General features: G+C 47.3%; 1 protein-coding gene across 1 annotated transcript; it reads left to right on the forward strand.

Moving 5' to 3' along the window:
* Positions 1-2635: 2635 nt before the first annotated feature.
* DR1 (down-regulator of transcription 1) lies at positions 2636-13372 on the forward strand. The gene is made up of 5 exons (XM_078877968.1): positions 2636-2819; positions 6071-6352; positions 7104-7254; positions 7879-8042; positions 9379-13372. The coding sequence occupies exons 2-5, from the start codon at positions 6284-6286 to the stop codon at positions 9520-9522; spliced, it is 528 nt and encodes a 175-aa protein (XP_078734094.1). The 5' UTR covers positions 2636-2819; positions 6071-6283; the 3' UTR covers positions 9523-13372.
* Positions 13373-15199: the final 1827 nt, after the last annotated feature.

Genomic DNA, 15199 nt, shown 5'->3' on the forward strand with positions numbered 1-15199 from the left:
TTTAAAGCTTTCGTGACTGCAGGGATTCATCTTCTTGGTTTTTTCGGTAAAGTCACGTAGAAGGGAAGTAATAAAAGAATAAAAATAAAACATAATAAAATAATTCTCACGACGTTTCGGCTACAACGCAAGCAGACGTCTTCAGGTGAAGAATGAGACACTGCCAAGCTAAGAGCTTATATATAAGCTGAGTTGGGGGCGCTCTTCTTCCACCCCCAACTCAGCTTATATATAAGCTCCTAGCTTGGCAGTGTCTCATTCTTCACCTGAAGACGGCTGCTTGCGTTGTAGCCGAAACGTCGTGAGAATTATTTTATTATGTTTTATTTTTATTATTTTATTACTTCCCTTCTACGTGACTTTACCGAAAAAACCTGAAAGACCTTGTCAAGGATTTGGAACTATCCAAGAGTAAGGCAGAGCTGATGGGCTCCAGACAGCAGCAGTGGAATCTCCTGGCAGGTGATGTTAGGGCTTCCATGTTCCGTGACCGTCAAAAGGATCTTGTCCTATTCTTCTTCATGGAAGGTGATCTTCTAGCCTGCAACAACATCGATGGTGTGATAGCAGCCCTCAACATCGTTCATGATCCAGATGAGTGGAGACTATTCATTGATTCATCGAAGATGAGTCTTAAAGCTGTTTTGCTCCATAATGGCAATGTTTTGCCATCAATTCCAGTTGGTCAAGCAGTCCATATGAAGGAAACCTATGACAACATGAAACATCTTTTGAGGTGCATAAACTATGACCAACATCAGTGACAGCTTAGTGGCGATTTGAAGGTTGTTGCTCTCTTGCTTGGTCTGCAGAATGGATACACAAAGTACTGCTGTTTTCTCTTGTGAGAGATTCCGACTACATCAAGATAGGTTGGCCCCTCCGACAGTCATTGGAGCCTGGGAGGAAAAGTGTTCAGCATCCACCACTTGTTCAATCAAGGAAGATGTTGTTACCACCCTTACACATCAAGCTGGGTCTGATGAAGAACTTTGTCAAAGCCATGGACAAAACACAAGCAGCTTTCAAGTACCTCCGTGGAAAATTTACAAGGTTAAGTGAAGCTAAGATAAAGGAAGGTGTCTTTGTTGGCCCTCAGATTCGTGAACTTTTTCGAGATGACACATTTGACAGTGCACTGCGTGGCAAGGAAAAGACAGCATGGAACGCCTTCCAGTTAGTGGCACAACGTTTTCTCGGAAACAACAAGGCAGACAACTACAGCGAGTTGGGGGAAAACCTCAAGGCATACAAAAGCCCTGGTTGCAACATGTCACTAAATATACATTTTTGCACTCTCATCTAGATTTTTTCCCACCGAACTACGGAGCAGTGAGCATGGCAAGCGATGTCACCAGGACATTGCAACAATGGAGAAACGCTATCAGGGCAAATGGAGGCCATAAATGCTTGTAGACTATTGCTGACCAGTGATAAGAGATGTTACATTTAATGAATACAAGAGACAAGCCAAGAAGCACCGAGTAGACACTGAATAAAGACTAAACTATGTACTTATACATAATACTGATAATAGTGTTTTTCCCCTTTTGTTTCATTTTTTTATTTATATAACCCTTTTGCTGATTTTTTAAGTGTTACATGAACAGGACAAGTGACATGTTATCATGTAAAGCAACCATAAACACTAGAAAAGACATAGGTTTACAATTTATGAGTAAAACTCTATCTACACAATATACATTGACATACATTTTTTTAAACTTAAATATCATGGGAACAGTAGCCAATCAGTTGTTTAAGTGTCATATTTTAATTCGGCATATCAAAATCCATAACAGCACATTTCATCTCTGAAGCAAACGACGTCTAAAAAATTGTAGACCAGTGTTACTGGACCTCTGTGAAAACTTCTGGACATCTGTGAAAAAGAGTTTCAAAGCTCATCGGATTCCTCCCGTATCAATAAATATTCTGATATTCTGATTAGACCCAGGTGGGTAAAAACCAGTTGAAAGGGTAAAAACCTATTACTACTACGGTACAATATGCTTGCTTAAACACATTCTGCTGGATAATATTGGTCTGGGCAGGTTAGAAAGTTACGGTAAAGTTACGTAGAAGGGAAATAATAAAATAATACAAAATTAAACAATAAAATTCTCACGACGTTTCGACTTTACCGAAAGAACCAAGAATATGAATCCCTGCAATCACGAAAGCATTAAATCGAAATATAAGACATCTTCCTGCACCTAGCCTGGCACATCAGTCAAATCACAGCACCCGAGTCCCATGATCTCCTTGCCATCAACTTCACGCCATATGCCTCGGCGGTGTGCACCTAGCCTGGCACAAGCGCTGTTGTGACATCACCGCGGCTGTTGTATACCGACTGAGAGGAATCAATGTCAGAAGGTGTTACAAAGATCCAGCTTTTATTATTATTTGGATTCGATTCGTTTTGACATTACCACGTGGTTATTAGAATAAAAAAAAAACAATTTGGAATAGCAATAATTTATTGGAATAACAGCCGTAATTTTCTGATAAAAAAACATTCCGATAAATAAAATATTCTGTAATAAATTGTCAAAAAAAATCGATCCATGAATTTGTTAACATTTCAACTGAATATTTGTTGGGGGACATGGAATCGACTCCGCGCGCGCGCGCATGCGCAGCAGTGCCCCAAGCCAGCGGTGGGAGCCTCCAGTCGCGGCTGCCTCGCGAAAGACGCCGGTAACCTCAGAGCCACGGAGGAGGAGGGAGGGAGGTTGGTGGACCACGAGGTGGACGACAAGGTGGAGGAGGTGGAGAAGGAGGAGCAAACAAGAGGAGGAATAAGAGCCATCACGGTGCGTGGAGCCTGTGTGTCGTCCCCGATAACACCCGGTGGTTTAGCTCTTCTTCCACCGGTTTCCTTGTCACGCATCTTAGAGCAATACACGAAATGCGTGGTTTCGGGCAATGGGTCCTTGGTGTTCGTATCGGAGAGAGAAAATAAAGATCGTGTGCTTGGTTAAGATATAACAACAGCTGGGGAAACTGCACGCAACACAACACACACAGACACCGCGGGCGTGCACGATGTGCATCGTGTGGGTGGGGGGGGTGACCCTGTTAGAGATGTCACGGGTGGACAGAGACGGTGAGTTAGGTAGCTCGTTCAACGTTAAGTAGGGGAAAGCTTTAAACTCACTTTAATATTAAACTTTTACCTGATCCCCGTTAGTGTATATGGTGGGTGGGAGGGGGGTGTCTGCAAACTTTACTATTCTGGCCTCTCTTGTGTGCCATGCAGAAGGACCATTGCCTGGAACGTCACTTGTTGTATTTCTCTACAAGGCAGAGTTAGCGGTGCTGGTGTTTAGTTCGTGTTAAGTTCGTGTTTTAGCGGTGCACCGCCGCCAATTGCACACTTATCACCTACGCTCCTGTGCGATTGCCTTTCCCAATGCGGATAAGCGAGTTGCACGACGTTCCAGGCCGCGATTGGTCCGCGTGCTGTCACGTGGGGTGCCTCGAGCCAATGGCGTGCGTGCTACGGCAGCGCGGTGCTCGTGTGGACTACGATGTCTAACGCGTAGGTTCAAAGGCCCAAAACGCTCAAGCGGCCAGTAACAAACGGCACTCTTCAGTGTGATTCACGAGAATGATCGCGCCTCTTGTATTGAGCGAAGTTGTAATAATTTGGTGTGGGAGGGTGGGGGAGAAGAGACGATTGGGAGAAGTTTGCGGTCGGTGTATGGGTGGGTGGGTGAGAGGGTGAGTATATGGATGAGTGGGTGAGTGTAAGGGTAAGTGAGTATGTGGATGAGTGGGTGAGTGGTTTGGTGAGGGATTGAGTGTTTGGATGGACAAGTGGTTGGGTGAGAGGGTGAGTAAGTGTGTGGATGAATGGGTGGGTGTGTGAGAGAGTGAGTGGGTGAGTGTGTGGGTGAGGGTGAGTGAGTATGTGGATGAGTGGGTGAGTGGTTTGGTGAGGGAGTGAGTGTGTGGGTGAATGGGTGGGTGGGTAAGAGAGTGAGTCAGTGGGTGGGTGAGAGAGTGAGTCGGTGAGTGAGTATGTGGATGAGTGGTTTGGTGAGGGAGTGAGTGTGTGGGTGGATAAGTGGTTTGGTGAGAGGGTAAGTGTGTGGGTGAATGGGTGGGTGGTTTGGTGAGGAAGTGAGTGTGTGCGAGGGAGGGAGTGAGTGAGTGGGTGAGGGAGTGAGTCGGTGGGTGAGTATGTCGATGAGTGGGTGAGTGGTTTGGTGAGAGAGTGAGTGTGTGGGTGAATGGGTGGGTGGGTGAGTGTGTGCCAGGGAGGGAGTGGGTGGGTGAGAGAGTGAGTGAGTGAGTGAATGGGTGAGTGAGTGAGTGTGTTGGGTGGGTGAGTGAGTGTGTGCGAGTGGGTGAAGAGTGAGTGGATGGGTGGGTAAGTGTGGGTGAGTGAATGAGTCTAAGTGTGTGGGTGGATGAGTGAATTGTGGGGAGCGATAGTGTCGCGGTCAGAGCCCTCCGCTCACGGCCACCAACACCAGTGACGATAATCTGAACCAGTCCCGGGTCTTCTCTAGGTCGACTCAGCCTTAAATGAGTACCTGGTGCGGTGTGTATAAACATAAGCACTGGGGGAGACGAGGCGGTTGGGCGCGGATTGATTATGGCTGACGATATAAAGGATAAACAATGCGACAAGCTACTGGATGAGGATCTACCCACACCATGCAGGTCGTGCAGGGAGGGGGGTTATTTAACCATACTTCACCACGGGAGCATAGGCGTAGAACAGATACACAGGACAGCAATTGATGTTTCGGCACTGGCCTCTTGTTGCCCGCCACACAAGACAGACACCATCAAAGTTACGGAGGTAAACACAACACGAACCAAATTTTGATTTAAAGCTTTTGTGACTGCAGGGATTCATATTATTGGTTCTTTCGGTAATGTCACGTAGAAGGGAAACAATAAAATAATGAAAATATAAAACAATAAAATTATCATGACGTTTCGACTGCAACACAAGCAATCTTCATCAGGTGTGAAATCCACAGCAAGAAAATTTTAAAAAAGTGGTATTTTTTTCTTAACGTCAGCACCACGGACAGTGAACACTTAAGCATCTGACATCAGTGAAAGCCCAGAGAATAGTAATGACAGTAATAATAGTTTTATCGTATGCGGTGTCGTTCATGCACAACGCATCCCAAAGCGCTGAACTTCACGACGCCCGAGCGAAGAAAATGTTTTGGTCACCAGAAAAAAATTACTGAACTGTTTGGCGTTGTCAATGACGAAAGCGGCAAAGTATTTGCAGCTTCTAAACTGCTGCCAACAAAACCCCCTGAAATAGTTGCGATTTGGGTACTTAACGCATTCTGGGAGTTCATATCCTGGTCAGGCAGTGACGTTGCGTGGTTAGCATGTGCCCTGTTGGAAGTAATTAAATGCCCCCCTCTTCATCGCCCGTAGGCTGCCGTGCAATTGCACCGCCTGCATACTCGAGAGCTACATTACCACGGGTGTAGGCTCAATCCATCATCCCTCCAGGGTCAACGACATGAGCGACGCCCTGTGGGAAGTTGACAGAGGCTTGGTTGTATTGACACTGCCTCTCGTTATGGGAACGTGGAATTTCCGCTCGCTGGTTGAAGGGCCACCAACGCTGAAGAGGTTCACCTCCACGTTCGTTTGTCACTTTTGACTCGGATTGCCATTGGTGCGCGGAGTGCCGTGTACTCGCCCACGCTTGCTCGGAAAGAATAAAATCTTCTTTGCGTGGCCGATATTGATGATTGTAGATCAACGGCTGTGACATCGATGAAGTTGAGCAAGATGATTGTGTCGGGAGTAGCGGAGTGTATCCCAGTGATAATGCCACTTCTGTATTTGTGAATCGGTCATTCGGTCGTTTTATGTTCCATGGTCTGTTCTTGTGACGACAGTCTCCACCACACCATCGGGAGATTTTGTAATTTTCCATTTTAGGATTCAAATGAATGAGCAACACTAAATGTAATAAGAGTGTCGACTTAAATAAGTCCAGCTGTAAAATGCTAGTTCATTTGCGTTAATGGAGAGAATGTTTGTTTCATTTGATGTTTTGTTTATTTTCTAACAGTGCTGTGGCGTTCAAGCAAAGACCAGGCCATCAATCATCACCTCTTTAAGAAAGAAACGAGCATCTGGGGAACGGTTCTGCTCTGACCGAGACTGAAGCAGAGGTGCAAGGAGACGCAGAGCGCGTGTGAGGAGGAGGGGAAGGAGGAGGAGGAGAGGGAAAGGGAGAGAGATTCGTGGAGGGACAGCAGAACCCCGGAAGGTGGGAGGAGACATGGCGTCTAGCAGCGGCACCGATGACGACCTCACCATCCCACGCGCAGCCATCAACAAACTCATCAAGGTCTGGCCTTAAAACTGCTTGGAACACAAGCAGCATGCACACACACACATAGCCGCTCATGATACGGACCCTTCCCTGCTGGGGCGTTGTCCCTTCAGTTTGCAAAAGATCCAAAAAGTTCAGGTTGTATATGGACACGGAAATCTAACCCTGGCCCTAACCTCCAATGCTTAACCCACACACATGGAGTTGAGAACAGGTGTTTGTTGGTGGGAACAAATAACTGTTCACCCAGTGGCACACATTTTCGGGGGACTTGATGTTCATTTAGACCGGTGTGGCTTAAGAAATGGTTTTGTCCACTTGGTCAGTTCACCTGTTTGTTCGTCTTCTGTTGTGTTTTCGAGTTGTACTGCGTGTTGTTCAGCTTGATGTGTACGTATGAAGTGATGTTCGGTGTTCCGCTCGATGTCTGACGTGCGCTGGGGAGCTTCGCCGGTCCTTATTAAGCTCCCAGCACTTGAAGCGGGACATCTGGACGTCGCTCCAAGCGACACGCGGTATAACCCGTAAGCACAACCATGAAAACCTACAGTGGCATTTATTCTAGATTTGAAGTTTTCGTGACTGCAAGGGTCCATACTCTTTGTTTTTTTCGGTAAAGTCACGTAGGTAAAATTTTTTATTAAAAATTAATTAAATCGCAAAGCGTAGAGTGGCATTTGTTCTTTCATGGCTTATTTACTCACCGTGGACCGTCTGGGTTCCATCCCCCCCCTCCTCCACCACCACCACCCGTCACCCTGCGAAGGAACTGCTGCCCAATGTCCGCGTTGCCAACGACGCGCGCGAGCTCGTGGTGTCATGTTGCACCGAGTTCATCCACCTCATCTCCTCCGAGGCCAACGACATCTGCAACAAGTCGGAGAAGAAGACCATCTCGCCGGAGCACGTCATCAAAGGTGACGCCCGCAAATCGGGGCCGTAGCGATTTTCTTCTGCTATATTTTAAGTTTTGAGTGTAACCTCCTGGGGCGCCACGGTGGCGAGATGTTAACTACGTCGCCTGGTAAGTTCGAAGCCGACCCTGATGCCTGTATATTTGGAGTTTGCATGTTCTCTCCCCTTGGTCGTGTGGATTTTTCTCTGGGTCCCTCCGGTTTTCCCTCCACATCTTCCCTCCACATCTAGAAACACGCGTTTAGAGTATTTGGTTGCTATAAATTTCCACGCGATGATCAACTCCGTTGAGCTATCATTTGTAGCCAGGTCTCTTCTGAAAAAGAGCTTTATAGCTCAGTGGACCTTACCTGGTAAAATAAAAATAGTTGATGGTTAGTTTTTTAAAATCAAAAGTCATCTTTTCTTAAATACACGTGTCGCGAGTGTGTTTGGATTGTGCCGCGTGTCGTCGGGCACGATGTCCGACGTTTCGCTCCGCCCGCCAGAAGCTCCTCGGACAGCTGTACGGCACATCCTAGAAATCCCCACGTGGTAGCGTAGTTATCGGGGTACGTCTGCGAGCATCGCGACATGTCCTGACGTGTTGCTGCCCCCCCCACCTCCACCACCACCCTCGCGCTCAGCGTTGGAGAGCCTGGGATTCGGCGCCTATATAGGCGAGGTGAAGGCCGTGCTGCAGGAGTGCAAGACGGTGGCGCTCAAGCGGCGCAAGGGCAGCTCGCGCCTCGAAAACCTCGGCATACCCGAGGAGGAGCTCCTGCGCCAGCAGCAGGAGCTCTTCGCCAAGGTACGGTGACGAGCGTGTACACGTGTGTGTGTGTGTGTGTGCACACGTGTGTGTGTGTGTGTGTACACGTGTGTGTGTGTACACGTGTGTGTGTGTGTGCGCGTGTGTGTGAGCGTGTACACGTGTGTGTGTGTGTGTACACGTGTGTGTGTGTGTACACGTGTGTGTGTGTGTGTGTGCGGGGAGTGGTCGTGTCGTGGTTAGCACGCCGCGCTACAAATCCGGGAAACCCGAGTTCGATGCCCACTCGTGGCCTACACCAGTGACAAATATCTGAACCAGTCCTGGGCCTCCTCTAGGTTTACTCGGTCTAAAATGAGTACCTGGTGTGGTGTGTAAACATCGCCGCTAGGGAGACAAAGGCGACCGGGCGTGGTGCTGGCCACCCACCCCCTCGTGTGCCGTGCCAGCCTTCATAGATGCTGTGTAACAGCACTTGCCCCAAAAGTCTGGTAAGGCTATATGGGGGATCTTTGTATTGTGTGTGATCTTTGTATTGTGTGTGCAGGCAGGCATAAACACAATACAGTGGTACCTCGGTATACGTCGTTAATTCGTTCCAGAAGGGAGGACTTATACCGAAAATGACATATACCAAACAAATTTTTCCCATAAGAAATAAAGGGAAAGGAAATAATCCGTTCCAGAGTATAAGAAATTATATTTTAAATGGCATATTATACATTAATGGGGATGTATAAAATAATTTAGACACTACTTATTACTAAAATGCATACATAAATTAAAATAAATGCATAAATAAATTGAAATCAAATAAAATGTAACGTCGCTTTACCTTGCTGAGAGGAGTTGATAGCCTACGAGGATGGTGGTGAGGAAGGGGAGGAGTCATGAACGGGGTCTACGCGGTGACTCATCACGACCCATACAAGTTCTAGCAAGCGCCTCGTATCCCAAGCAAGACGTCGTATCCCAAGACATGTTTTTTTCGTCAAAACACGACGTATACCAAATTCGAAGTATTCCAAAGCGGTCGTATACCGAGGTATGACTGTACCTCTTTTTTTACCCCTGACACATCTGAGCTGTCTCGGGTGTGGACCAATCAACTCCAAGGACAGTGCATACATTATCAGAGTTATGTTTTTTGCATTATGACTGCAGGTATTGTGGTCTATGCAAACAGGACTCCTTGTAAAAAAAGGTGTCAGTTTTGTTGCCAGATAAAAGGGTAAAAAACGAATTATCATATTTTTTCTTCTGGCAAATGAGGTTCCAATGGTGTAAACGTGTTGAGTTGTTTTGCAATTTAAAAAAAAAATAATTCGACAGTGACCAATTACCTCTATGCCCCCGTTCTCGTGTGGTCGTGCAGGCAAGACAGCAGCAGGCGGAGATTGAGCAGCAGCAGTGGCTTCAGATGCAGCAGGCGGCTCTGCAGGCGCAGCAGGCAGCCGCGAGCAGTGCGGCAACCACCCAACAGGGGTCCTCGCAGGGGGACGACGACGATGACATGTGATTGGTCGAAAAGTGTTACGGTCGCTTGCATACGTGTGTGTGCGTACGCGCGCGTGGCATGTGTGTGTGTGTGCGTGAGAGTGCGTGCGTGTGTGCATTTACTGATATAAACTCAGATCGTGATACAGGACACGGTGTGTTCTGGGTCTGCAGCCTCGAACTCGATGATTGCAGGTTTAAGGAGGAGCAGCTGTGAGCAACGGTGGATCGCTCTACACTAAAAACCCGCGCGATCGTGCGGTGGCGGGTTCTTTTTAACGACGCAGCGGAAGGAGGCGTCAAGTCAAAGGGGAGCCAGTGGGGGAGTGGGTTGGGGTGTTGGAAGAGGGCGCCGTTTCCTTGAGTTCAAATTACTCCAGGGTATTCGTGCGTTGTCTTGTTTAGCTCCCCCCCCCCCCCCCCCTGTGTTCTCGGGTTCTGCGTCTCGTTTGACGCGTGACGTCTCGGACATTTCCTTCCACCTGCCGGAGGCGTCTTTGGAAGACTTTATATCACCTCGTGAAGACGCTTCCCCCCCCCCCACTTCTCCTTCCACAGCACGTGTCGCGAAACATCGGACATCGTGCCGAACAAAGCGTGGCACAGCCCGAAAGCGCACGGGAGAGAGCGCCGTGGGTTCAAATGGCTCATTCGTTGAGTGTTATCGGAGGGTGTTAATGCTGCTGCTAAAATGAATTCCTCCGATAGCGTTGAGTGCGCGTGAGCATTCGGCTAAGTGAGAGAGAAAATCGCGCAGAGGCCTTTTGCGTTACTTGGGCGACGTTTGCCCGACTCGGAACTTTCGCGCCAAAACTCGTCCGTTCATTTATACGAGGAAAGAACTTATTTAAGAGTTTTACGATGTTTTAACTTTTTGATCCGACTGTAATATTAACTGCGGGCTTTTTTAATGCACCTCGCAGTGTCGTACAAACGTAATCACTGGAGAGCAAGGTGACGGCTGCGGTGTTTCTAGGTGTCTACTCATTCACAATACTGAATATAGTTTGTTTTAGTTCCCCCCCCCACCCCAACCCCCCCCCCCCACACCCTCTTCTGTCACCATGTTTCATTTTCCAGTAAAATTTCTGGAGCCTCAAGAGTTGTATTGTCAGGCAATAAACGATGTCGAACGTGCGTTACCGCGCGGGCGAAACGCGCCGGAGGTTGTGGTAAGGATTCGTACGTCCATCGATTAGTATTCAATCCCCGAGCTCGCGAGCCAGCGTGCGATGAATCACGCGCGTGTCGTCGTCCGTTGGGGCGTCCCGCGTGCCACGGCCACAGCCGCCACCCTTGCGGCCGCGAAATGCCGCTTTTGACCATTTACCGCAATCGCGCGACGAAAAATATATCTTGGAGTTCAATAAGCAGTGGCGGCGAGCTGCGACAATTCACAGATTCGCTTGCGGGGTTGAATTCTTACGTCCCTCGTGCACACTGGAAGGTATATAGCATTGTCTGACCTTTGATCAAATTAACCGTGTCCTTCACTCGTTGTACGCTCACGTGGAGTAAGTTTTATTTTTAGCAGTTTTCTTTTTTTAAGTGAATAGCTGGTTTAATGTCTGGCATTAAAGACTCGTGTGCGATCATCCCAGCCACTTTGATTGTAAAAAGGCCGCATCTCGGTACAAAGTGTTCGCTTTGCCAAATATCTCACGAGGGCTTCGTGGCGTGCACAATGAGAAGATCCACTCCTCGACGTTGCTGTTTAACGTGTTGCAATCCGTTTGAAATCGAGGTTTGCCGTGTGCGTACGCGACGTAACAATGTCTTGGTAGCTGGTCAAGAAATGGCCCTGGTACAGTCCCTGTGACATTGCTCGCACTCTTACGATCCAATTATTCACCCTCTTGAGCACGGCGCAGGAGTCGGCGCAAAGGGCGATGGTCTTTTATGCATTTTACGAACACCGTTGAATAGCTGGAAGGATGTTGATTGTTGCCGATGATTGGTGACTGGCTTGAGACCAACAACTCTGTACATGTGAGAGCCTTTACATATATGTATGTTGAACTTCTTTCGCACCGTACGTAGCCAAACGCGCTTATCGGAGGTGCGGGAAAATCACGGGCGACTGCAACCTAGAATGGGAACCCAGGTTCTCGGAGTTTCTGCCTCATCGTGCCGATGTTTCTGACAGCGGTATATTTAGATTTGTATACACACGTATATAACTGTTACGTATGTGGGATGCTGCGACAGTGGTGTAAAAGTCATCGATCCAGAGGTCACCGGTACGGTTCCATTTCACGGCACCGCAGTTAAAACGAAGGTGCGAGTTTCCGGAATCCCCACGTCTCCGTTACACCCAGCAGCGTAGATGGGCGCGTGTGTGCGTATGTACATTGAACTTCTTTAGCACTGTACATGGCCGACCGTGCAACTCGGAGGTGTGAGGAAAATGCAAAAAAAAATCTGGTTGCGTGTGGTGGGCTAAAGTCCAATGGGGTACTCCAAACTCTTTAAAAACATCTATCCGTCGTGGAAGAGTAGGCGAATGTACCCTCTGGAAGAGAGATGTTTCTGCTTGCAGTGGCGTAAGCAATTGCCTCCTGGGCTGCAACCCTTGCCTTGTATACAGTGTGTGTGTATATATGCAACCACCCTCTAGCCACTAGAGGCCGCTACATCCACGGGTTTATTGACAAAAAAAGAAAGAAAAGAATGGATCCTTGAATATTGACCGCGAATGGCGACGGCGCGTTGGGATTTACGAGGGGAGTGGGAAGTGAATCGCTGATGGCGAGGGGGTGTGTGGGAAGGCGGCATCGTTTTACAAAGCGGAGTCTATTTCCCATCTTTTCTAGGAGTGCTGTAGAAACGCAACAGCTTTTTTTTGTGGGCTGGTTGACATTTCGGCGGGTTTCCCCAGAACCCCCGCTCGTAAAGATATACCGGCACGAATTGTAGAGTGCATCGCATTCGGCAGCCCGTGTGTGGTGCGGTCGTGAAGATTGTGTTTTCCCATCGGGCCAGTTGTGTTCAGTCGACGTCTCCGTTGTTCCGTGATTGAGCGAATAGACCGTATCAAAGACATCCACAATAGAGGTTTTTTTGGGGGGTTAGATCGTGTAAATATATGAACGTGTCGTTAAAGCCGCCACCACCCGACACAGCCAACCAGTAAGAGTTGTCACGTAAACAGAACGTGCCAATTCGTCACTAGTACAGCACACCCGTGCGTTGAAGAGCCAAGCCACAACATTTACAATCTGAGTACAACTCGCTTCATCACGTGACAACCCTTACTAGTTGGTGGTGGCGGGTTTAACGACACATATCTATAAGATGCAATCTAACCCAAAAAACTGTATTATGGATATTGGTCGCAAAAGCCTACGTGTTAAAACGAATCAAAGACAACAACAAAAACACAGACGTTACAAACATAATTTCGCAAATTCATATTATGGAACTTATTTATTATTAACCAACGTAGACTAGGAAGGGGTGGAGAATTTAGAGCGCGTTATCTGTCTTAATTTCATGTTAAAGTGATCAGGTTTTTTTTACTTGCAGTCGTGTTGGTACCGGGCAGCTTGCTGACCCTTGACCTGTGAGGAGCAGATCATGGGAGCCAGCCTGGCTGGTGGCCTCACATTTTACTGCCTCTCCAGTTAAAACAAAAAACTTCTCGTGAGAGAAGAAGCAAAAAAAACACAACAAGAAGAGAGCTTTGTTTCCAGCAGTTATGTCTCGCGATGTTTTAAAGGGTTTGAAGTTGTGTTTAGTCGAGCGTATCTGCAAAGTGTTTTAACCAATAAAGAGAATGCATTGTTGAAAAATGTGCCTCCCCACCCACCCACGCACCCACCCACCTTTCTGTGTTGTCTGAAATTTAGAGTCTTTATTAAAAAAGAAAAAACTTTTTATCTTTTTGGTTCCCTCGGCCAACGTGTGAGCGGTGAAATTTTAACGTAAATCCTTTCGCAAAGGGTTCCCCACGTACCCCGAGGGGTTCTACCTTTGGAGTTATATCATCGTCTTCTTGGTTCTTTCGGTAAAGTCGCGTAGAATGGAAATAATAAAACAATAAAAATAAAACATTAAAATTATTTTATTTTATTATGTTTTATTATTTTCTTATTTCCCTTCTACGTGACTTTACCGAAAGAACCAAGTAGATGAATCCCTGCAGTCACGAAAGCTTTAAATCGAAATTTAAATCATCGTCTTTGAATTTCTCGCTACGATGGAGGGGCTGTTGTCTTGTCATCGCTGAACGAGTCGTGAACAACAACAACAAAAACGCCTACGATGGAAATCTAGTTAGCGCTCCAAAATAACACGATGCATAACACTGGTGAGAGAAACTCGCCTTTGGAGTTAAATCATCGTCTTTGAAATTCTCGCTACGATGGAGGGGCTGTTGTCTGTCATCGCTAAACGAGTCGTGAACAACAACAACAAAAACGCCTACGATGGAAATCTAGTTAGCGCTCCAAAATAACACGATGCATGACACTGGTGAGAGAAACTCGCATGTGATGTTGACTAACGTGGGGGGAGTATGGTCAAACAATCGCGACACGGCATTGGGAGACGTTAATCCAGCAGTGTTTTGACAGGACGGAATATCATTATTATTAAACGTTATTAATGGTAGGCTGTTTGTTCAGTAACAGCCCTGTTTACTCTGTCCACACAAAACAGTTGACTTGTTTATGACACGCTTGTAAATGCGCATAATTGCTCGTGGGACTATATAGGGGTAACGATGTTGACCGTAATGACAGCCAATTCAGCGCTTTGTATAAAGACCACAGAAACCCGGCTATTGTCAATAACAGCCGCCCAGCGTGGTGAAGTATGGTCAAACAACCGTCTTGACCCGTAACCAGGCAGCCCCCGCCAAAATAATTTTCGTAAAAAAAATTTTCATGCGAAATGCGGAGATGGCGCACGTGACTTGTGCAACATTTGTCGTAATACAGAAAAAAAATCAAAATAATAATGTGTCTGTGCGGGTCACACGCCCGTCCGTTGTCGCGGTGAAGCATCTTTGCTAAACAACGGCGTCCTTCGACGTTTCGGAACCTGGCCCTGTGCCCGAAGTCGTTCCTGAGGACCGTGGTCATCGGCCATGATCTATCCGCTGCCGAATTGAGGCCTCCCCAAGCGCTCCTCATCTCCCCAAGCCATCGCCATCTAAGAAATCTACACACTTTTATTAATCAATTACTAGATTGGGGGTGGGGGGGGGGAGTCTAACGCCTGTGGGTAATGAGGGTATATTTGACCATACTTCACCACTCTGGTCAGTGGGGGTTGGGTGAAGATGGGGAGCTTAGACGTGGAAGCATAGAAGGACAGCACATCAATGGATGTTTATACACTGCCCTCTAGTGACGACAACATAGCCTCCCCCCCCACATAACTTAACAACTTGCGTGTAGCCAACCATCTATATTCTTAGGTTCTTTCGGTAAAGTCACGTAGATATAAAAAAAAGTGAATACAAATATCACGACGTTTCGATCGCAACACAAGTGGTCGTCATAAGGAAAAGGGGTTAGCCTCTAAAGGCAAACTGTTTATGAAGGTTTGAAGATGGGCGTAGCCCAAGTGTATCAGCAGCATGGGCAGGGCAGCAATGCCAATGCAGCAACAATGCCAATGCAGCAGCAATGCCAATGCAGCAGCAATGCCAATGCAGCAACAATGCAGCAGCAATGCCAATGCAGCAGCAATGC

The sequence above is a fragment of the Lampetra fluviatilis genome, chromosome 49, assembly GCF_964198595.1.
Source record: "Lampetra fluviatilis chromosome 49, kcLamFluv1.1, whole genome shotgun sequence".
Classification (NCBI taxonomy): domain Eukaryota; kingdom Metazoa; phylum Chordata; class Hyperoartia; order Petromyzontiformes; family Petromyzontidae; genus Lampetra; species Lampetra fluviatilis.

Coding starts and splice junctions, on each gene's coding strand:
- DR1 (XM_078877968.1), top strand. CDS start 6,284: ATGGCGTCTAGCAGCGGCACCGATGACGACCTCACCATCCCACGCGCA. Junction 6,353..7,103: donor CCATCAACAAACTCATCAAG/GTCTGGCCTTAA, acceptor CACCCTGCGAAG/GAACTGCTGCCCAATGTCCG. Junction 7,255..7,878: donor GCCGGAGCACGTCATCAAAG/GTGACGCCCGCA, acceptor CCTCGCGCTCAG/CGTTGGAGAGCCTGGGATTC.